General features: G+C 38.9%; 1 protein-coding gene across 3 annotated transcripts in view; it reads left to right on the top strand.

The window, feature by feature from the left end:
* The window catches only part of PLA2G4A (phospholipase A2 group IVA), a 165,907-nt gene that overhangs the window by 82,449 nt on the left and 59,996 nt on the right, over window positions 1-23,462 (top strand). For all 3 annotated transcript variants that reach the window (XM_044267307.1, XM_044267308.1, XM_044267309.1), the window contains 3 exons: window positions 2,551-2,588; window positions 7,830-7,971; window positions 20,910-21,046. In XM_044267307.1, coding sequence (XP_044123242.1) covers window positions 2,551-2,588; window positions 7,830-7,971; window positions 20,910-21,046 — 317 coding nt within the window. The remainder of the gene's footprint in view (window positions 1-2,550; window positions 2,589-7,829; window positions 7,972-20,909; window positions 21,047-23,462) is intronic.

Consider the following 23,462-nt stretch of genomic DNA (forward strand, 5'->3'; position numbering starts at 1 on the left):
GTCTGGTTTCTAGCTAGGCAGTTACGGGGTTGGGGAGAGCCAGAGAAAGGTGAAAGGTCACCTTTCCTTCAGATTGCTGTGAGACTTCGAGCAGTGTGGAAGACCGTGATGTGGTGGGTGGGAAGGAATTTACAAGACTTGTTTCATGCCTCACAGGAAGTACATGTTTTTGTGGCTATCGCATCTGAATGACATGTTTCAGGTTAAAAGGTGTGGCCAGATTGTAAATGTCAGTTTTCATAGCATGGGTGTGTCTGAGCATGGCACATCAGGTGGGAGAGTTTAAAATTTCCTCCAGATCGTAGGTGATCCACCTGGGCAACACATGGAAATGAGGATCCCATCCATGTGACAAGTCCCACTACAACACATTCTGTATTACCCTGCATGGCGGGAAAATCCTGGGTCTTCCCTTCTCCCCTCCTGCCTTCATTTAGGAAGTCTTACCTGTCAGTCTAGGATTAGGGATGTCTTAGCCAAGAAGCATTGTGGGTGGTTATAGAAGGGACATTCTGTGGCAAAGACAAATGGGACTATGAACATAGCGTAGTTGATTTTCCTTTTATTTATTAAGTTGTTGGGACAAGGAGGCATTAGGTATAACCAGGCATTGATTATCTTAACACCTGAATTGCTTAGGGACCTGCCTGTTGGGGAGCCATCTTTTTTCTCAAGTCTGTCATCGCAAGGCACATTGGACTAGGAAGCCCATTCCAGCTTCGAATCTTTCCATTTGTTAGAAAACTTCACAAAGAGTCGTAATGTTCTTTGAGCTTCCATTCTCCTGTGGTGATTTTGCCCTCTGGTGACAAAAACAGTAAATCTGGTCTCATTTTAATACCAGCTTTCATGTTTTTTTCGGGGGGGACAAAACAGACCATGTTTTACCCACATCTTGTTTTTCTCACTAAATGTCCAAAGCGGCCTCATTCACTATAACATTTTCTAAGCTCTCTTTGGGAAAGACTCCATTTGAAATTTAGAAATAGGGTACTGACAAGATGTACTGGGGTGTGGTTTGAGCAGGGCTACCATTGGTAGAACGGACAGCAGTTACATTAATTTAGAAGCCAGTCACCTATTTTACTTATAAACTGAACTCTGATTCATCTGGGCATGTATAATTCCATTTGTACTGGGGTTCTTGATTGTTTTGTTAACTTCAAAGTAATGTGATATGCTGCCTTGATGAAAAAAGGTCATGGGATTTCAGAGGAACTGCTGTGTGTGTTAGACCAACCCATGATTGTATATTTAGAAGCGATGAAATGTTTCTTGATAAGGAAAGACCACCTTGTGCGATCCCTCACACACACATGCACAGTAATTCGACAGGTATGTATCGATTATGTGTTGAATACCAAAGACTGTGCAATGAGCTAGTAATAGAGATCTATATAAGATAAACTCACAGTCTAGTGGGAGAGGCAAATTCTTGTACAGATGAGTTCAGTACCTTTTTCTTACTCATAAAATGTAGTCCTGAGAGTTAGCCATGAACTTATTTTAACCTTTTGGAAAGCTCCTCCTAGCTTGTCTTTTTCCATCCTCTGAAACCAAAGAGAAAACAAAGCCAATAATCTATAGCATTTTGTGTTGCTTCCAAAAATATCCTCGAGGCATATCTGAATTCTGTTCTATTCAAAGGTATTAAGCAGGTTCACTCTAACTATATTCTAGGGTAACTGATATAAAAAAAAAAAAGGCACCATTTTATAGTTACGCAGCAACCTGCAAAACATTTTCTCATTTGGTTCTCCTAATAGTCTAAAATTACATTATTCATAAGTAGTGGCAGGGGATAGTACAGAGAAGGTCTTTCCATACAACAGATGTATAGTCTTCGGAAAGACACCTTTAATACCTCTTCTTCTCTGTAGATATTCATCACTCTCTTTTCCATTAAGGCGCAATTGGCCCATTGACAGGACAGAGTCCTCTGATATATTTGGTTGGCTCACAGTGTTGAAAAAATGAAAACCTGAGCCCCACCAACTCATACAATCCCACCAACTCAAACATCTACAGAAACATCTGTAGATGTTTCCTGAGCTGACCATAGTTGGCCGGCCCCTGGTCCTACTGCCATCTTGGATAGGTGCTCTGTCTCCAGTTTATTCCAGCCCACAGTTTTCACAAATGCACCTGTGTACATTTTTACCCAGGTTTTCTTGGCCCAGGGATAGTTCCTGAGTAATAGGCACACCTTCAGAGGCAATTTTTAGATTTCATGCATAATGTTTATAGAACTCAACTACTTCATTTTAGTGGAAGAAGAAAACAACTGTATAGAGGCAATTCTTACATTCACTAAAATGACTAATTAAATAGGCTTTATCACGATGAATAGCAAAATTATATATATATATATATATATATATATAAAATACACCCATAATTTAGGGTCTTCATGATGCTATATTACTTTTATTTTTAGAATTCTTTTAGGTTAAAAATTATCTGGCACTCCAAAATTGTTTTGGCCTTGTTTGCCTTATATGTAACACACATCCATTTTATGGCCTAATCTGATTAATACATCTGTTCTAGGTCACTGAAATGTTTCTGGAAATGTCTCTTGAAGTTTGGTAAGTACATTTATTTCATTGGGTGGAAAATATTGTGAGTGATCCACTGACTTATTTTAATTTTTCAAGGGTAAACTTTAAAAATATAAAATAATTCTGACACTTGTATAAAAAATGTATTAGACTTTTCTTTAGCTCTTCCCTGTTAGCTACTGCATTAAAAAATAATAGTAAATGTAATATCTTTGCATAATTTTCCTGTAGTTTGGTCTTTAAGTAATAGAGTTTAGGGCTTGTAAAGTCAACAATAAGAGCTTTTAGAGAGTTCTCCCTGAGGTTCATTTCCCACAGAAATGAACAAATACGGTTATTTAAGTCTCTTTTTCATCGTTGATTCAGATAGATATTCAAAAACATGAAAGTAAACAGAAACAGGAAACTATAAAAAAGAAAAAATGAAGATTGAGACTGTTTTTGTACATGGAGCTCAGCAGGACGGCAAGTAGTAAAGTTCCAAGAAGCATGTTGCTCTTTCGAAGTTGTCTCCAAAAACATGTTGGGAAATTCTTTATTTCCAAATGGTACATCTTAGAGGAGTCAGGCCTACCTGGAGAATGAGCCAGATCTAACGCTGAGTTCACTACATCCCACTTCCCTCAAACTCTCTGTGTCTCCTTGAACTTTCCTGTGAAAATGGGTTTTACCAAAGTCACTAGTACACCACATGTTTCAGTGTAATGTTCTCCTGTTGTGTGATTTGCCAAATGAGTGAGGATGGATATGTTAACATTGGGTTAGGTATTTCTTTCTCTTATTTTGGTTCCCATAACATGTTGATTGAGCTTAGTAAATTACTACATAAATTACCACTGTCCCTGAAGCTATGTCAGGAAGTATCAAAGGGCAGTCCAAGTAACTGAGTTGTGTTACTCTGCATTGTGTTGATTCTTGCTTCAAAGTAGTATATTTTATAGCATGAGATTAGAAAAATTTTTATTATTTGACAAGGAGGTCATGCTATTTGTCTTAATGGGAAATGGTCTTCAGTGCTGTAATTAGGCCACTAGCATGTAAAAGAAATTCACTGTAGCAAACCATAATTATCAAAAAATGTAGGAAAAAACTCAGCTAATTAAGATACATTGTCGAGACGCAACTTACTATATGTTTATAATGACTTTTAATCAAACTCTGTTTTTACGTGTTCATTTGTTTTGTCTTTGAAATGGAAATGTTCTTTAAAGAAAAAGTCAACTTTCCATGGAATGTCTTCCATTGGATATAAAGTAAAATCAAGAAAGAAAATTAGAGTTAAAGATAATACACGAGGGGCTCCTGGGTGGCTCAGTCAGTTAAGTATCTGCCTTTGGCTCAAGTCTTGATCCCAGGATCCTAGGATTGAGCCCTGCATTGAGCTCCCTGCTTGGCTGGGAGCCTGCTTTTTCCTCTTTCTGCCACTCCCCTACTTGTGGTCTCTCACTCTCTCTCTGTCAAAAAAAAAAAAAAAAATCTTTGAAAAAAAAAAAAAAGATAATACATGAAAGAGGAAATAAATGAACCAAACTTCTCTTACTATATTTATAAAATTACTCAATATGTTGAATTTTCTTTTACAGTTTATACTAATATCTTCTAAACATCTGTATTTATTGCTCAAAAAAAATCATACTCTTGGGCGCCTGGGTGGCTCAGTGGGTTAAGACTGCCTTCACCTCAGGTCATGATCTCAGGGTCCTGGGATCTTGCCCTGCGTCAGGCTATCTGCTTGGCAGGGAGCCTGCTTCGTCTCTCTGCCTGCCTCTCTGCCTACTTGTGATCTCTCTCTCTCTGTTAAATAAATAAATAAAATCTTTTTAAAAAAATTAAACTCCTTGTGCTTAATGTAAGATAGTGATCAGCATTGTATATTATAAGGAACATGAGTTCCAGAATGAGAAGTCCTAGTTTTAAATCTGCCTCTTGCTAATTATGTGAACAGCTGAAAGATTTTTAATCACTTTTTTATTCATTTGTAAAATAAGAAAGTGCATTATAAGCATATTATTTAATGAGATGTCCTTTAGAAAAAGCATATATTGTTTTATATAAATATGATATAAGAAAAATTTTCCACATGTGCACCACATGTTCATAGTAAAATTGTTTGTAATAGTTTAGAGAAATTAGAAGTAATCCCAATATTCATAGATAAATAAATTATATTCTAATCATGGAAATACTCCATAATAGTAAAAATGTTTGAATTATTTCTAATTATATATCTATTTATGTGAATCTCAAAAACAAAATGTTTCATGGAGAAGAAATTACAGAATACATACAGTTGATACCATTAAAAAAACCCTAAAAAACTGTAAAATGACTCTATAATTTAGAGATATAAATATATACTGTAAAATTATAAATTAATACCTTGGAATACTAAAGAGCAAGTCTAAGGTAGTCGTTCTCTTAGGAGCAGAAAAGGAAACACAATTGAGATGAGTTCACAGAGACAATTGTGTAGGTGAGATTTTTATTAAAAAGGTTAGAAGGTACCCAACCTAATATGTTATAATAAAAAATAACAGAGAGTTTATCCTAAGGCTTAACTTAAAAAACACTCATTCACTCTGATCTCTTTCTTCCTTGCTGCCTAAGCCTCATAATAGTCAAATTTAATAACTGTGTGATCCATGCTTTAATATACTATACTGATCATTTTTATATTGGATAATGTGGTTAAATGATCTTTTCAAAACTTACAGTTACTTTTCTTTTTTTTTTTTTAAGATTTTATTTATTTACTTGAGAGAGATCACAGATAGGCAGCTAGGCAGTTGGGGGGGTAGGGTGGGGGGAAATGGCTCCCTGCCAAGCAGACAGTCCAATGCGGGGCTCTATCCCAGGACCCTGAGATCACGACCCGAGCTGAACGCAGAGGCCCAACCCACTGAGCCACCCAGGAGCCCCTACAGTTACTTTTCTTAAAATAGATGACCAAAAATAGAATTGCTCAAAGGGAATACACATTTTAATTACTTTTGGTGCTCATCACTGAACAACTTTCAAAAGTATTGTGCAAATTTTTATTCCCAAAATGAATATATGACAACAGTGTTACTTTGCCTTTCCCAGGAACTAGAAAATAAATACTTCAAATGTTTCTTAAAAATTATTAATAATAGTGGGGCACCTGGGTGGCTCAGCGGGTTCATCCTCTGCCTTCAGCTCAGGTCATGATCCCAGGGTCCTGGGACTGAGCCCCGCATCCTGCATCGGGCTCTCTTCTCAGCAGGGAGCCTGCTTCCCTCTCTCTCTGCCTGCCTCTCTGCCTACTTGTGATCTCTCTCTGTCAAATAAATAAATAAAATAAAGTTTTAAAAATAATAGCAATATTTTAAAAATTTGCTAGTGAAACTAAATATTTTTCTGTTCTTTATTTTTAATCATATATGCTTTTTTTTTTAGTTACCCATATTTGTCCTTTGGGAAGTAGTAATTAAAGTATTTGCAGTGATCAAATATCATTAGAGTACATAGCCCAGAGACTACTGAGTGTCTTCTTTTGGTCTATACACCAAAAGAAGAAAGAAATACACTGGAAGAAATACATTGGAAGAAATACACTGAATTAGGGGTGCCTGGGGGACTCAATGGGTTAACCATCTGCCTTCGGCTCAAGTCATGATCCCAGGGTTCCCAGATCGAGCCCCATGTCAGGCTCCCTACTCAGCGAGGAGCCTACTTCTTCCCTCCTGTTTGGGCTTTCTCTCTTTCTCTCTCTCTCAGACAAATAAATAAATAAAATATTTTTTTTAATATTTTATTTATTTATTTGTCAGAGAGAGAGAGAGAGAGAGAGAGAGAGAAAGAGAGCATGCAAGCACAGGCAGACAGAGTGGTAGGCAGAGGCAGAGGCAGAGGGAGAAGCAGGCTCCCCGCCGAGCAAGGAGCCTGATGTGGGACTCGATCCCAGGACGCTAGGATCATGACCTGAGCCGAAGGCAGCCGCTTAACCAACTGAGCCACCCAGGCGTCCCGAGATAAATAAATAAATAAAATCTTAAAAAAAAAAAAAGAAATACACTGAATTAACAGAAATGATACTTAATTCATTCTAAAGGGAAGGACTCACTTTTATGAATAGTAAAGAGATAATATTTGATTAGGAAACTTCTTGCTTTGTACATTTGGATTTCTTCACATCGCAACATGGATTTCTAGGGTTTTTTTTGTTCTTTTTTTTTTTTTTTTTTAATTTCAGTAGCTGGTTTCAGAATTCAGTGTTGGACCTCATTTGCGAGGCATTGTTGCATTGTGGAAAATACATCACATGTTTGCTCTGTGATCCTAACCTTTCAGAGCTTCAGTGGTTTTGATCTGTGATATAGAGTTATAAAAATAACACATTGTATAGTAATGTGTAAGATTTACTCCCATTATTTCAACAGTGATACATATCTACACATCTAGTGTGGTTTCTGAACTAGTACAGGGATCTGAGAAGTTGCTGCTGCCATTATTAGAAAGGAAGGCTGTACAACATAAGGATCCGCAAATCCTCCAGCTCTTTTGCGGTTGTCTAAAGTCCTACCATTAGAAGTTCCTTTTTTGGTCACAGGGGGACATCTCTTAGACAAGGCATTTTATTAAAGATGGTATTTCTAGGGGCACCTGGGTGGCTCAGTGGTTAAGTGTCTGCCTTTGGCTCAGGTCATGATCCCGGGGTTCTGGGATGGAGTCCCGCATCGGGCTCTCTACTCCATGGGAAGCCTGCTTCTCCCTCACCCACTCCCCCTGCTGTGTTCCGTCTCTCACTGTGTCTCTCTCTGTCGAATAACTAAATAAAAAAAATCTTTAAAATTAAAAAAAAAAAAAAAGATGGTATTTCTACAGGTGTGCTCCTCAGAACACAGACTCTTGGGAATGTTAGTGTTGCATCATGGAGAAGCGGGGGATGGCAAGCCAGGGGAAGGCTTTCCTCATCACGTCAACATCGGAAATACTGTGCCAAACAGATCTAAACAGGTTTATTCTCTGAAGCACTTCCCAAAATCTTGGCTATGATAAAATGAACTTATCAGGGGCTGTTTGTTTGCTTGTTTTTGTTTTTGTTTTTTAAAAAACATCTCCTCCTATTTTCTGGAAACATGCCTTGGAACCTGCAGCTTTAAGCCAGCCATCATTTGTTTCACGTCCCTTTCTAGGAAATGGCTTGAGGGGAGCAATAAGCATACATCAGCGAAGGTGCTGGGAACTGGGTGATTTATAACAAGACTGCCGGGGACATTGGCTCATGACTTTCTGTTTCATATACAGTTCATCCCCAGACCTCCGATTCAGTATGGCTCTGTGTGATCAGGAGAAAACTTTCAGACAACAGAGAAAAGAAAACATAAAGGAAAACATGAAGAAACTCCTGGGTCCAGAGAATAGTGAAGGTTTATATTCTACACGCGATGTGAGTTGGAAATGTTTCAAATGTTACTGCAATTTAATAGTCACTGTCTCCCAAAGTGCGCCCAAATATGGAAATACTGAGATTGATTGAGCGTTGTATCTTCAGCTTTTTAAGATAAGGTGTTTCGTAAATACAAATTCTTTGAGGAAGTTCTGCCCATATTTAGTAATACTGATCAGATATAGTTTTAAAAAGATGACGCATAGGCATACTTATGCACAAACAAGATGGTTATTAGTAAGAAAAGTTTAGGATTGGATGTAAAAGGATCATTGAAATTTATTTTATTTTTATTGTTTTGTAATTGAAGTATAGCTGACATACAAGGTTACGTTTAGTTCATCAAGTGTGGCTGTTACGTGTTACCTTACAATATGGTTACTGTACCTCTGACTATTTGATACTCCTCCTGCTGTACCTGTACCTTTCATTTCCCTGATTTATTCATTCCATAGCTGGAAACCTATACCTCCCACCCCCTTCACCCCTTTTGCCCTTCCCTCAAACCCCCTCCCCCATAGGATCATTGAATGAACTTTTTCTTTTTTTTAAAGATTTTATTTATTTGAGATAGAGAGAGAGAGCATAAACAGGGGGAGGAAAAGGCAGAGGGAGAAGCAGACTCCCGATGAGCAAGGAGCCCAATGCAGGACTCAATCCCAGGAGCCTGGGGTCATGACGTGAGCCAGCCACAGATGGCTTAACTGCCTGAGCCACCCAGGGGTCCCTGTAACTGTTTCTTTCGTATTTATTTTTTTAGAAAGGTTCCTATGTCACATAAAACTTACCTTAAATAAATATGTATGCTTTTTTCCTGTTAATTTCTCTTGTCAGTTTAATTTTCAGACCCAGCCAGAGACCTTAAGAGGGTCGAGGAAAACCTTTCCCTCCCTGTAATGGGCAGGTCCTCCTGGAATTGAAGACTGTTAGTCAGGCCTGGAGGAAGGAATGGGTTTGTTAGAAAAAGAAAAAAGCAAGAAATGGATACCTCTGTTAATTCCTGGCCATCAGTTTCATTTGCCAGATGCTCTTTTTTTTTTTAAAGATTTTATTTATTTATTTGACAGAGAAAGATCACAAGCAGGCAGAGAGAGAGAGAGGAAAGCAGGCTCCCCGCTGAGCGGAAAGCCCGATGCGGGGCCCGATCCCAGGACCCTGAGATCATGACCCGAGCCGAAGGCAGCGGCCCAACCCACTGAGCCACCCAGGCACCCCAGATGCTCTTTTGCGATCTGTCCCCGCCCACGCCTCCCCCCTCACCACCCCCCCCCCCGCCTCACTGCTTTCCACTCATTTGCAACTATTATTTCTTTCACTCCCAGCGCTGATACCCTTTGTTGTCCTCACAGCTGAGACACCTGCCTCCTAATCAAAGAGAGGTCAACAGGCATCAGATGACAAAGCCTTCCTTTCTTGCCAGAGGATTGCTCTATTCCCTAAATTACGCTATCCTTTGCTGCTTCCCTCTCGAATTCCCTGGAGGAAACAGCTCCTTCTCTTCCAAGTGAAGTCCAACAGCAGATACAGATTGCCAGCCCCGGCCAGGAGCCCCAGTATAGCAACTGTCTCTATTGTCCAGTCCTCCAAAGACCACTCCCTGCCTCCCGACTTGTCTGCCTCTACCTCTTTATGAGTTTTTGCTATAGAAATATCAACTTGGATAGGAAGGGGAGAAGAGGAACAACCACAAAATCTGCCTGGAATGAACCTTCTCTCCTCCTGTCTCTCCACTTCTCTCCTTGTGTTCCCAGACTTCTCCACGTTCCCGACACCTTCTCGTCCTCTTTCTTCACTTTCTCAGGCTTCTGACTTCAGGATTCTACTGCAGCTGCTTCACCAGTCACCCGTACTAATAAGTGCAAAAGATCCTGCCCTGTCTCCCTGGACCCTGTTGGAGCAAATGACCGTGCCTCCTAACCTTGTGAAACATTCTCTGCCGTTCACCGACTGCCTCCTCTTCCCGTTTTCATCCTGCCTTTTCGGGGCCCGGTAGCAGATCCTCCCCTGTACATTCTTTAAATAGAAGTGTTCTTTGCCTTAGACCCTCTGTCTCCTCTCCTCACTCTGCATTCTTCTTAAGAATTTTCTCTCCTGGGACACCTGGGTGGCTCAGTCGGTTAAACTTCTGCTTTTGACTTCGCTCATGATCCCAGGGTCCTGGGATCGAGTCTTGCATCGGGCTCCTTGCTCATCGGGGAGTCTGCTTCTTCCTCTCCCTCTGCTGCTCCCCCTGCTTGGGTTCTCTCTCTCACTCTCTCTCTCTCTCTGTTAAATAAATCAGTAAAATCTTTTTTTTTTTTTTAAAGAATTTTCTCTCCTTCCATGATGTCACCCAGCACCTATGTCCAAAGAACTCCCCATGTAGATCATGGACTTAAAACCTCCCTTCTGAGCCTCAGAGCTGAACATTCACGCACCTGCTTGATTTCTTAACTGATCCCTCCCATCTAAAGGGAACTAAAAAGGAACACAACACCTCTGTTTTCTGTAGTTCCACCTCTGCCTGTCCTCCCTCTCCCCACCTTCTGTTTGCTCCCAAACCAGAGCTGAAAATCCTTCCACCATTCTCAGGATTAGCTTCCCAGCGTCTCTCCAACTCCCGTTTTTTCCAGTTCACACCACGCTCCTTCGCTGGGTGCTGCCTCTTAGCTCCATGTCTCCTCAGAACCCTTCCCCAGCTGGTGCCTTTCTAGACACCGTTCCTTCTCCCTGTAGCGTGCTTCCTCTGTACCTGCCCTCTCCCCACCTCACCTGCTTTTCAGGTAGCTAGCACCCTCCCTTCCGTTCTTTAAGCAGTAGATACGTAGCTTCTTCTGAGACTGTCTCCTTCACCACCTCCCCCCCATGTCCCTTAGGTCTCCGTTATATTCTCTGTGGCACAAATAGGCGCGTTATCTTCTCAGCATCGACGACACTCAGACTTAAAACATACTTATTCAGATACTCATTTAGTGTCTGTTTTCTCCAGTGGAATATAAGCTTTATGAAGACCAGGACAGTGTCTGTGTTATTTACGCTCACATTCCCAGCACCTGGCCTGGCTCCTAGCACATGTGGACGCTCAGTAAATCTTGTGTTGTGTGGGTCAGGGGACAGGTTCGGGCAGTTGCTTGGTGCTGCACCCCGGGGATTCCTTAGCTAGGGAGAGGGATCAGGGACTCAGAACTGGGGAACCCAGTGTCGGGTTGTTAGGGAGAAGACACAGGATGAGGAGGTTTGGATGAAAAGATCCCAGTTGGAACTGTTCTGTGAGAAATGTATGTGGGACACATTGATCCAGATGCCCTGTTGGCCTTTGTCCTTAGGTTTTGCTTTTGCAAAGGGCAAGTTGCTGCTGCAACCCCCCCTGGTGCACTCCTTGTTCTGTGGAAAAAAGGAGTCTTTCTGGGAAGATGAAACTTGGCCCAATATTCATACAAGTTGGCTTCTCTGCAATGGGTAGAGAATGAAGTAACTATGTTTCTGTCTGGAATATTCTTCAAAAAATATTAAATTCATATTTTTGGAAGTCATTCTTAGAATTCAAGCTTTTACTGTAGTTGGTTTTTTTTTTCTGTCTAGAGTTTTTTCTCTTGTCCAAAATAATTACTTTAAATATATTCAGAACCACTCATTCCCACAAAACATGTGATAGTTTCCTATTTTTATGTTACTCCTCAGTCAGGGATCTCTTAAGCTCCCAGCTCCCTTGCTCTCGGATGAGACTTCACTTTCTAGTCAGTTCTGGCTAATCGTCCTTATGATACGAGGCACAGGCTGTCATGGCGGTTTGACGAAGAAAGAACAGTCCTGCTTAATTCTCGGTGCAGAGACTCTGCTTGTCCTGTTCCCAGTGTTCAACAAACAGACAACATCCAGCTTGGGACTTCAGTGTCAAATTTAAATGTTGAATAAATTTGGGTAGTATAAACCTGGACACATTCGTTCCCTTCTATGCTTCACTTGTAAAATGGAGACTGTGTCTCTTATTAAGTAAAAGGATAAGTACTAGCTTATAAGCTTCCAGCACAATCTGTAAGGGCACATAGTAGTTGCTCAATAAAATAATGTACTACTTGAGTGTTTCTGTTCTGCTGCATAACGCCCAAGAGCAGTCATTGTCTAATTTAATAAAATCTTAGCTTTTCTGTCTGATATAATGAATTAGTCAAATAGTTAAGGTGCCTCATAGCCCAAGAGTTTATTCTTTGAAGTACTAAGACTTTTAAAAAATGTGTTCTCGGGACATCTGGGTGGTTCATTCGGTTAAGGATCTGCTTTTGGCTCAGGTCATGATTCAAGGGTCCAGGGACCGAGTCCCACATCAGGCTCCTTGCTCAGTGGGGAGCCTGCTTCTCCCTTTTCCTTTGCCTCTCCCCACCACCTGCTCGTGCTTTCTCTCTCACTCTCTCTCTCAAATAAATAAGTAAAATCTTTTTAAAACTTTTTTTATCATCGAGAATATATATATTTTTTAATTTATAGATTTGAATCATTTGAAGAGAAGTCTTTCTAAAATATGTTACTCCTTGTCCAGATTGAGCGGATCTGCATGTTCTCGTGTCTGTTTCATTTGCAATCAACTGCCATTTCTCCATACTTTATGTGTTTCCCTGAAGTAATTTCTTCAAACCACTCCTTTCTTTTTCAGCTTTAATTGTTGTGGAATTCAAATCTGATAAGCAAGCTTGTTGTTAGAACAGTGTCTCTGATTAGTGTAATTTCTCTATGAATAGAGGCCTGGAATCTTTTCTGAGTAAGATCTGTAAGACTATGTACATGGGAATTTTTGGCATAGTTGGATTGTTTAGAGGCCATTCTTATAAATTTTCTTGTCTGAAAATAGCTTTTGGTCAGATGAAGTTTCTAGATTACAGTCTGATGCGAAGGGAAATGCTAATCTATCATTTCTGTTCCCTAGTAACTGACCGTAACAAAGCCAGGCTGGTTGGGGGACTAAAATCTGGAAGTGGAATAGAGGGGAAGCAAGAGAAGGGAATTCTACTTAAAACCTTCATCAGAGAATATAAGAGAAACATGTTTCAAGGCAGACTATATGAAATAACTTCAGTTTAAACAGATAGAAGCCTTAGGGTGAAGTATAAAGTGGACCTTAAATAATATACTTTATGAGTGCTAATCTGTATTTGTTTGTTATATAAATTAAGTAAATAATATATTAAGTTATATAAATTAAGTGAATAAATTAAGTGAAATTATAAATGATATAAATTAAGTGAAATTTAAGTTATATAAATTATGTTATATAAATTAAGTTTGTTATATAAATTAAGTGAAAATTCTAAAGAGAGCCCGTCTGGTGACAGAGGAGGAGGCAGAGCAGAACAGTTCCTGAAGGAGGTAATAGAAGTCGGGCTTGAGTGGTCCATGAGAATGTGTATTCCTTGTGTATGTTGTTTCCGTCTTCCAGAATATTCTCCCTCTTGCTTCTTACCTTCGTTGGGATGACAGAACTTTATACTATCAATTATTTCTTTTTAATATTTTGTTTGACAGAGAGAGAGAGGAGGAGCAGGGGGAGGGGCAGAAGGAGAGGGAGAACGCCCCCCATCCCCCAACGCTGAGCAGGGAGCCTGATGCGGGCTCGATCCCACCTCCCTGGGATCATGACGGAAGCCAAAGAAAGACACTTAACCAACTGACCCACCCAGGCGCCCGTTACTGTCAATACTTATTCCCCTCTTAGATTGCAAATATTGCAGGGCAGACAGTGTAGAATTCCTAATAGCGGAGGATAGGGAGGTGTGCTGAGCTGTGGGCTTCCAAGGGTCAAGTTTCAGGACTCATGAGGTGGACTTCGAGGTTTTCTCATCTGAGGTGGTGGTAGGATGTGAAGAGCAAGGAGTAAGAGAGCTGGAGTTGCGGGCGCCTGGGTGGCTCAGTGGGTTAAGCCAGTGCCTTCGGCTCAGGTCATGATCTCAGGGTCCTGGGATCGAGTCCCGCATCGGGGTCTCTGCTCAGCAGGGGCCTGCTTCCCTTCCCCTCTCTCTGCCTGCCTCTCTGCCTACTGTGATCTCTCTCTGTCAAATAAATAAATAAAATCTTTAAAAAAAAAAAAAAAAGAGAGAGAGAGAGCTGGAGTTGGTCTACAAAGTAGACGTCCAGGAGGCCCAGACTCCACTCAGTAGCGCTGTTCACTATAAGGCACATTACTGCTGAAGACTACTGAGCTCCCAGAGAAACAGGCTCGGGGGAGGCATGCAGAAACACACGTGTCCAAGCAGGGAGGGAGGCGGCAGATGGGGACAAGCACTGGATTTGCTGCAGGTTTAAATTTGTTTTATAAAGCAAATGGGCATTAGGTGAGGGATCTTACTGGGTTGAAAGGGCGGGGGACCAGATGAAAACTAAATGCTACTAACAATAATGCATTTTAATTTCATGTAAACTCACTTCTTAAATTTTGCATATGAAATGATGGCTGTGCTGGAAAAAATTGTAAATAGATTGAAACGAGATAATATATACTACTTTTTATACATTTCCTGAAGCAAACCAAGTTAGTGAGTTCCCTCCCTTTGTGTACAAAGGTGTTGCTTATGTACCTGACCAGAAATGGACCAGACAGCACCTTGAGAGGGCGGGTGCTGGGCACAGGATGGTGGGGAGGCAAACCCCGCTGCGGGGATTACCATTTGCCCAGTCCAGGCAGCCATGACTGCTCCTACCATTGCGGATACTGTGGAGATACACGGGCAGATCAGACTCCGTAACTGTCATCTTTGCTTCCATCTTCTAATCCAAAAAAATAATAATCATAAATAATGATAATAATTATGAGTAAAAACCTAGGATGCACAAGCAAGCAGTCTAAAGCCTATAAACAGTTTTAATACTGGGATGATCACTGTGATGTGATCATTTAATCTTCTAAAAAGAAAAGAATCCGTGCTCCTTATTTGGTTCTCCTTTATACTTATAGGGTTGGCTCTCTCATTTTCAATAGTTTCTCTGACCCCTTTTATAAATTGGTGGGGAATAATCAGTTGAGGGTTGCAAAACTAGGTCTTGGCTACCTCCTTCAGTATATCTTCAGGTGTTTTGACTCATGCTTTGGGGAGCTGAGGGCTGGCAGTTGCTTGGCACTTTGGAAAATTGACTTTCAGTAAAAACAGAGGAAAATTGACTTTTAGTAAATAGAGGAAGAAAGAGTTCTGATTCGACATTTGTACCATATTTTTCTCCAAACTGGCAAAAATAGAGATGATTTGGAGCAAAGTAAAGGGCATTGATATCAATTTCAATAATGTGGAGCTTATGGCATCTTCATCCTTTATTTGCCTGATTTTATATACAAAAAGAGAAAAAGGAATAATTTGTAAGTGATACTGCTAACAAAACCCAAACCCAAACATGTAACAATTCAAATGACTATAACCATCTATTATGATACTAGTGAGGAACTGGTGTAGGAAATTCTAATACTTAACTTTTTTGACTTGTAGTCCTCCCTCCTACAGTCAAGAAAATGATAAACTCTCTTAGAAATTAAAAAATGTTTTTAATCAACTGTACTAGGTGCTTTAAAAATGTACTACAAGTAAAGTATTTTAAGTCAGTATCGTACTAAATACTTAATAATGAAGTGAACTTCCATATCATATCACTAGAGTTATATATTAAAAGGACCTTTTCCCAATTGAGTGAAAAGTATTTGTTAAATGAATAATTTCCCAAGAAAAAAAATTTTCTCTTTGTATTTTTCATAATTTCGAGTATCGTTTTTAAGACTAGATAGTTTTGGCACTGAGATACTACATCCTTTTCTCTTGCCTCTTTAAAACATGAAATGGGGTGATTTTAGGTGAGATTAACATTCAGATCAGTAAATTACAATCCATAATGTGGGTTGGCCCTGTTTAATCACTTGAAGGCCTGAATAGAACAAGAAGATCAGCCTTTCTGAGCATGAGGGAGTTCTCCAACAGACTCCATTTCTCTTCATCTGCACCATTGGCTCTCCTGGGTCTCCAACTGCTGGCCTTCAGACTAGAAACACATTATTGACTCTCCTGGTTTTGGAGCCTGCTGGCCCATTCTGCAGATTTGGACTTGCCATTCATCCTAAATTCACGAGCCAATTCTATAAAATAAATCTCTTTCTAGACAGGTTCGTAGCTAGATACATCTTGTTGATCCTGTGTCTCTGGAGAGCCCTGACTAGTACAGGAGCCAAGGAGGCAAAAATCTTTATATAATTTTCAGACCTTAAAAGCCTATGAAAATGTAAAAAAAAAAAAAAAAAAAGAAAAAAGAAACCAAACAAACAAACAAAAAAAAACAAAACCCTTAAGCACTTGAGAATTTTCTTTTGCAAGGGAGGAAATTAATAACATCCATAAGCCCATGTATCAATTAATTTAATCAAAACCACAGGATTTTTGGTAAATGAAAATTCATTTCCTGTTATCATATGAGAGAAATATGAGAGATATTCATTGATATCATTTATGCACAAATACTAATGCTCTTAGGCCTAAATATAAGCTAAACCCTGTCAACAGCACATTGCTTTGATTCTTTTAGACTTTGAGCCAGCACTAACAGCTGCTTCTTATAACTCCTCAGTTACTTCTTTGAAAGTTATTTCAGAATGACCAAGGTTATTAAAACATCCAAATTTAGCCTTCATTTATTACGTAAAATTGGGCTGATACCATCCAAAGTAACAGATGAATCTGAAATATAAATTAGCTAAATATCAAATGGTTTCTTTCAGCAAAGAGTACTCTTTCTTTCTCAACAGTGAGTAAAAGGAAAGAGTGAATTACGGTGTCGGTGACACTTTAGTTCACGTTGTGGTTCTATGAACAATTAGCTGCGTCTGTATGTGGACAAGGTATTCGTGTGGATTAAATACGTCATCGTCTGAAAAATGGAAATGATCTCCTTTTGAGGGCTGGGAAAATTAGATGAAATAAATTGAATGAAAGTGCCCATGCTTGTGCCAGAGAGACATATTTTCTTGATAAGTCAAATCTCCCTTTTTTAATGTTAATAAAAATTATATACTTATATCGTTTTATAACTCATATTCTGTATGAGTTATAGAATCGAGTGTTACTAGTAGCTAAAGACCTCAAGGTTGCTAATGCTACCCAGTGCTTCTGCATGTAAGGAAACAGTCCAAAGAGGATTTTCTGTGCCCCAGGTCACAAAGTTAGTTAGAGGGAAAGCTTTCAGAGATCATGGAGCAGAGGGAATTAAAAGCTTTGGAGGCTAACAGATCCAGCTTTGAGTCCACAGGACATTACTTTCTAGCTTTGTGATAAGAAAAGTTAACTTCCTTATGTCTCAATTATTTTATCTTTAAAATGTCACTGTGAAAATTAAAGGATATACATAAAACAGATTAATTCATGTGTAGCAAATGCAGATGAGAATTGTAATCTACATAGTCATTCAAGTATTTGATTATTCTGTTTTTATATACAAGTATCTGATATTTCTTTCACCTGCTAGCAGCTCAGATACCTGACTTCAAAATCTTACCTGAAAATTCTAAGAATTTACTGTAAAGCAATAATGAAAACAACGGGTTATATAAGTAACAAATTCCAGTTTCGTAAGTGGCTATTTCCAGAAAATTCCTAACAATATAAATATTATAAGTATGTGTTGGACTAGTGGCTTATGAAGAAGGACATCTGGAGAGCTGTTTTCTCAGGATTAGAGAAAGTCTTAATTTCAGTCTTCCAACTTTTCTTATTAAATCTGACTGAACAACAGTGCAGTTCTGTGTTGCGTGTTTAACAGTGAGATGAGTTACTAAGAATTTTCTTACTCTAAACTATCAGATTTGTATGGGATTTAATGTTATTTTCAATAATGCAGCATTACAAGTAACCAAATCACCAGGCTCAAATGCTCCTACATGTTTTTTAATATAAACAGTCTTCCTCCTTCTATAGTATCAACCGAAATACTTTTTTTCCCCCATGAAGCTCTTCTTAATCCTATTTCTCCTGACTCCCTAGAGGACTGTTGCAATGTCACATGTCCTTTTCAGCTTGTGAGTGTCTTGGCTTGAATTTAGGCTCAGTGCTTGACAACAGGAAATGTTCACTGTTCTTACTACACTGTCCATAAATTCAAGTCTTCCTTCAAGGCCTAATTCAGATGCTTCCTCCTTCTAACTTCCTATCTGGCTTGCTTAACAGCTCCTCTGACAGCTATTACTGTAGTGTGCTCTGTTCACCTGCTTTATAATCCACTTCTGTTTCCTATCCTAGCTTTCTTTCCCCTCCAGACAGGTTTTTAAGAACTTAGGTGTTTTATGTTATTTGCAATTTAAACATGTATGATTGAAAGCATTCTGTACATCTAAACATGTACAGGTTCAAAGCCATTTAACTTGCTCCATTATACCGAATGCTGGAATGTGTTTTCATGAACAAACTTTCCAACCTGCATCTAATTAGGACGCCTAGGCTCCTTCAGTTCGGGGCCACTCAGTAGTAGAGAACTGCACTCCAGTCAGAACATCCCTACTCGCTTCAGCTTCTGCTTTTCCACCACTGCGGATTTCTTTCTTCACTTTGTTTCTTATAAATCTTTGAACTGCTTCGTGATTTAGTACCTTTGCTCCATCTTTGCTCAGTCTTCAATCTCTAACATTCTTTTGCTAATAATTGTTATTGGGAAACAGCATCAAACAAAAGACACTCTTTCTCCCCAGCAGTCTGACTTTTCTTTCACATCAGCCTCTATCCAGTAAATATTTCCATCCATCCACTCCCTATTCCCTTGTCTGTCTCCACCCCCACCCTCCCACTCTTCCACCTTTCCTGGAAGATATTGGATTGTACTCACCACATGCCTGATAATTCTGGAGCAGTGGTTATTAAGCTTTTCGGTCTGAGAAATCTATTATACTTAAAAAAATATAAAGAACTTCTAAGAGAGGGACACCTGGATGGCTCAGTGGGTTAAGCCTCTGCCTTCGGCTCAGATCATGATCTCAGGGTCCTGGGATTGAGCCCTGCAGTGGGCTCTCTGCTCAGCGGGGAGCCTGCTTCCCCCCACCCCTCTGCCTACTTGTGATCTCTCTGTCAAATAAATAAATAAAACCTTTAAAAAAAAAAAAAAAGAACTCCTAAGAGGTTTTATTTATATGGGTTATATCTATGAATATCTACCATATGAAAAATGAAAGCTGAGAAAACTTATCAAAATACATACTTATTTTACATAAATCATTGTCATATTAATATCAATGACATTTTATGAATATAACCATATTTTCAAGAACATAAAAAGGGTGAGAAGGGCAGCATTGCTTTACATTTTTATAAGTATCTCTGTTGTTTGACTTAACAGACAGCAGCTGGATTTTTGTTATCCACTTTTGAATTCAATCTCTTGCTGTATCACACATCCTATAATTTCTAGAAAGCTCCATCATAGACTCATGAAGTAATGAGAATGAACAAAGACAAATAACATCTTATTGTTTTCATGAAAATAGTTTTGACCTTGTGGACACCCAGACGGCTGTGTACAATTTGAGAACTAGGCCCTGGGGTATAGAGAAACCACACGCTCTCTTGAGCAATAATGGTTCAGGACCACAGAGAAAATGACAATCTCTTCCTCTACAAACAAACACTTGTATTCTAGTCATGTTGCAGACAGCCTTTGCTTCTCTCCTGAAAAAACTCTTGGTTGACTCATGTTGCTTCCATTTCCAGAACAGCCTCCTTCCCTGCCCTCGTCCGTCCCTGTTGAATAACTGTGCATCTTTAAAATTAAGCTCAGGTTTCTTTTTAATTTATGAAGCTTTCTCCACCACTTCAGTTTCTCTGATTGGAATTGACCACATCTTCTGGACCTCATGTACTCCTAGCCTATAGCCCTTTATTTTAGGAAGACATATTAGCATGAGCCTGGATATAAGAGGTTGCGGTTTGATCCCTGACTGCTGTTTACTGATTGTGTGACCCTGAGCGAGTCTTCAAGGTGTTTCTTCCAAGTGCCTTGGTCCCTCATCTCTTAAAATAGACACTTCATAGAGATTTTGTGAAGATTAAATGAAACAATTTCTGGGGCGCCTGGGTGGCTCAGTCGGTTAACCATCTGTCTTCAGCTCAGGTCATGATCCCAGGGTCCTGGGATTGAGCCCCACATCAGCCTCTCTGCTCAGCAGGGAGCCTGCTTCCTCCTATCTCTCTGCCTGCTGCTCTGCCTACTTGTGATCTCTGTCTGTCAAATAAATAAATAAAATCTTTAAAAAAAATTATTATTACATTTCTGCCTCACTTAAACTATATTCCCTGGATCTACTTGTGATGCTTGAAAGATAGAGACCACTCAATCAGATATATTTAATAGATTAAAGAATAAATAGATTCTGTAGCTCCTGTCATTTTTAATAGTGTATATTTTTAAATGAGTCAGTATAAAGGAGCAATTAAGAATTCTGGACCAAGGCCATATAAAGGAAAGGCAATAAAATAAAGCTTTATTATCCTTTAAAAAAAAATAAAAAAGAATTCTGGACCAAGAGGGCATAGTGCTTACTTAACTCCAGATTATCAGCAAATAGATTTTACATAGGTAATATCAGCATTTTAGAAATTCCATCTACAAAATGAACAAAGACATTTTTGCTCACTTTACAGGATTTTTGAGAGAATCCCCCCCAAAAAATTGCACCCAAAAGCAAGCCAAAAACTGCAAAGGGTTAAGCTAATACAGAGTTATGGTTGTTATTTCTAAATAGAGTTAGTTGGTATTTTAGTCACATCTGCTTTCTAATAGACATTAATTCTTAATTTTCTTATATGAAACATATTCTTTTAAAAAATAGATATATTATCAAGGTATGAGTGAACTACAATTCTTTATTACCAAATGTGGAGCACATAACATGAAAATTGAAACTAAAAGGGAATATATTTTATGCCTTTACAAATGATCTCTGCGTTTCATCACTCTAGGTGCCTGTGGTCGCCATATTGGGCTCAGGTGGAGGCTTCCGAGCCATGGTCGGATTCTCCGGTGTGATCAAGGCCCTGTATGAAGCAGGAATTTTAGATTGTGCTACCTACATCGCTGGCCTTTCTGGCTCCACATGGTTAGTATGCATTTTAAATCTTAGTTATATCATGCTAAAAGTTTGGGGTTTATCTACCTCAAACCTTTGAAAAGAAAGGAGGATTTAGAAAACTGAACCTTAATTTAAAATTATTGAAGTGTTCCAGTTTGATGCTTAAAAATGTTTCTTAAAAATGAGGGATGCTTGGGTGGCTCAGTTGGTTGGACGACTGCTTTCAACTCAGGTCATGATCCCGGAGTCCCGGAATCAAGTCCCGCATCGGGCTCCCAGCTCCACGGGGAGTCTGCTTCTCCCTCTGACCTTCTCACTCATGCTCTCTCTCAAATAAATAAATAAAATATTTTTTAAAAAAATCTTTCTTAAAAATGTGTTTCAAGGCAAATTCATACCTAATGATGCCCCTTATCATAAATTTACTCCTTTTAAGCTGATTTGTAACTTAAAATGTAATTAAACATAAAATTTTAAAAATAGATCAATAGAAATTCTATATAAATATCACAGAGGTGAAATAACATGCTCCACCCATAATTAATTTAATCTTCCTATAATTTGCTGATTTGTAATCTTTCAGCAATCGTTTCTAAGTCTACATGATTCACTAGGTATTCATTTTCTTCTCTAGGGCAAATAGAAAGAGATGCAAGATACCTCAGTATACAGAAGAGGAAAAACAACTTTTGAATGTAGAAATGGAATGTTTCACTGATTCACATCTGATTATCAAATTAATCCTTTATATGCACTTAAGCTCAGCTAAATTTGGAGAGACACGTAAAACATGTGTACATAAAATATTTGTACACCATAGCTTTGTCGTTTCACAAACATTAATGAAACATGTTCAAAGAATCTACCTTGTACTTTTTAGTTTGCCTGACCCACAGAAGCACATTGAAAATCAAATATTACGAAAAAAAAGAAAATAAAATATTAGTTCTTCCTCAAATGTCTCAACTGTGTCACCTTATTACAAAATGCCTGACTTTGACTTACAAGTCTTTTTAATCATTCAGCCATAGTAAAGTTCATCTGTCATAATGCTATATTATATATGTATATATTTGAATATTTCTGTACCTTCTCTTCGTATGAGATGGATCTGAGTTTTTTCATCTTCAGCTAAAGAAAATTTGACTCGGAAGCCAAAGGATTTGTCCAAGATCACTAGCAGAACCAGCACGTGAAGTCAGGCTTTTGATCCTCTAGTCTAGGATTCTTGGAACTAAATCATAACCTTTTCTTGCACAGCTGTATGTTCTACACAGAAATTCACATATAAAGAATGTATAGTTCTTAAATATTTAAGAAACTTAAATATCTTAAATCTTAAATATCAGATTCTTTAAGAAACAAAAACTTAGAATGATGGTTGCTACCTTCTTTCTATATACCCTCAAAATGATTTATCTCTTTTGAAAGAAGGGTGTAGCCTATTACTATTCTTTCCCTTGAAGGAAAGAGCAGGCACCTGCCTGTTTAATGAGTAATATGACAGAAAAACTTGGACCCTAAGATTAATTTGCCTACTCGAGCATTCTGTTATTACTCTTCGAGTGGTTTTCCTTCTCTGAATTCACTATTTGTTGGATTCCTGTGGTCCATCACTGACTAATACATTGCAAGAAGCTTATTTTCTTAAACTCACCTAATAAAGACAGAACAGGTATGATTTTGGGTGCTGACTTGAGGGTATAATAGTGTGTGTTTATTAGGCTGCAGTCATTGCTTTATGGATTTGGGGCAGCATCTTAGATTCTTCTGTCAAGGTTCTAAAAACAAGTCCTGCAAAGTGTAATTAAGAGAATTTTAGATGTTACAGGCTAATCATTTAAATACCACAGGCCACACATTTATACGTACATAAACTTCTGCTATCCTTCGTTGCCTAATTTCTCCAAGAATAGCCTTCCCTTATTTATTCCATTTCCTTTTCTTCAAGGCCACTCATTCCTAAAAGCCTTAACAATAGATTTTCACCTGGCAACCACCTAATTTCCAAATATAATCATGTCTTTTGAAGTTCTTTTCCTCCTTGACTCTTTGGTGGAGTCCAGGAGGATAAATTTCAGGGTTGAGACATTTCACACAGTAACTATCCCTCTTTCAGTTCCCTTCTCTTCTGCCTTTTGGATTTTATTTCATCCTCTCTGACTGCTCTGCCCTCCGTAATGTCTTTACAATTATCACTGCTTTACTCCTTAATGTGAGCTTTCCTCCAAGACCTCTCTTCTGTTCTATCTACACACCACTCCCTTGGCAATTTCACCAGCTTCTACCACCTCAGTCATTACCATCAATAATTTAGTTCATGGAACTCTAGAACATCCCGAAAGCTAATGGACCAAAAAAGGAAAGATAATACAAAGTAGCTGTTGGAGAAGACAATCAAGTAAAAGATGACCCAGAGGTCAGGGGTGGAGAGTACTTCAAG

This window comes from Neovison vison, chromosome 10, assembly GCF_020171115.1.
Source record: "Neovison vison isolate M4711 chromosome 10, ASM_NN_V1, whole genome shotgun sequence".
Classification (NCBI taxonomy): Eukaryota; Metazoa; Chordata; class Mammalia; order Carnivora; family Mustelidae; genus Neogale; species Neogale vison.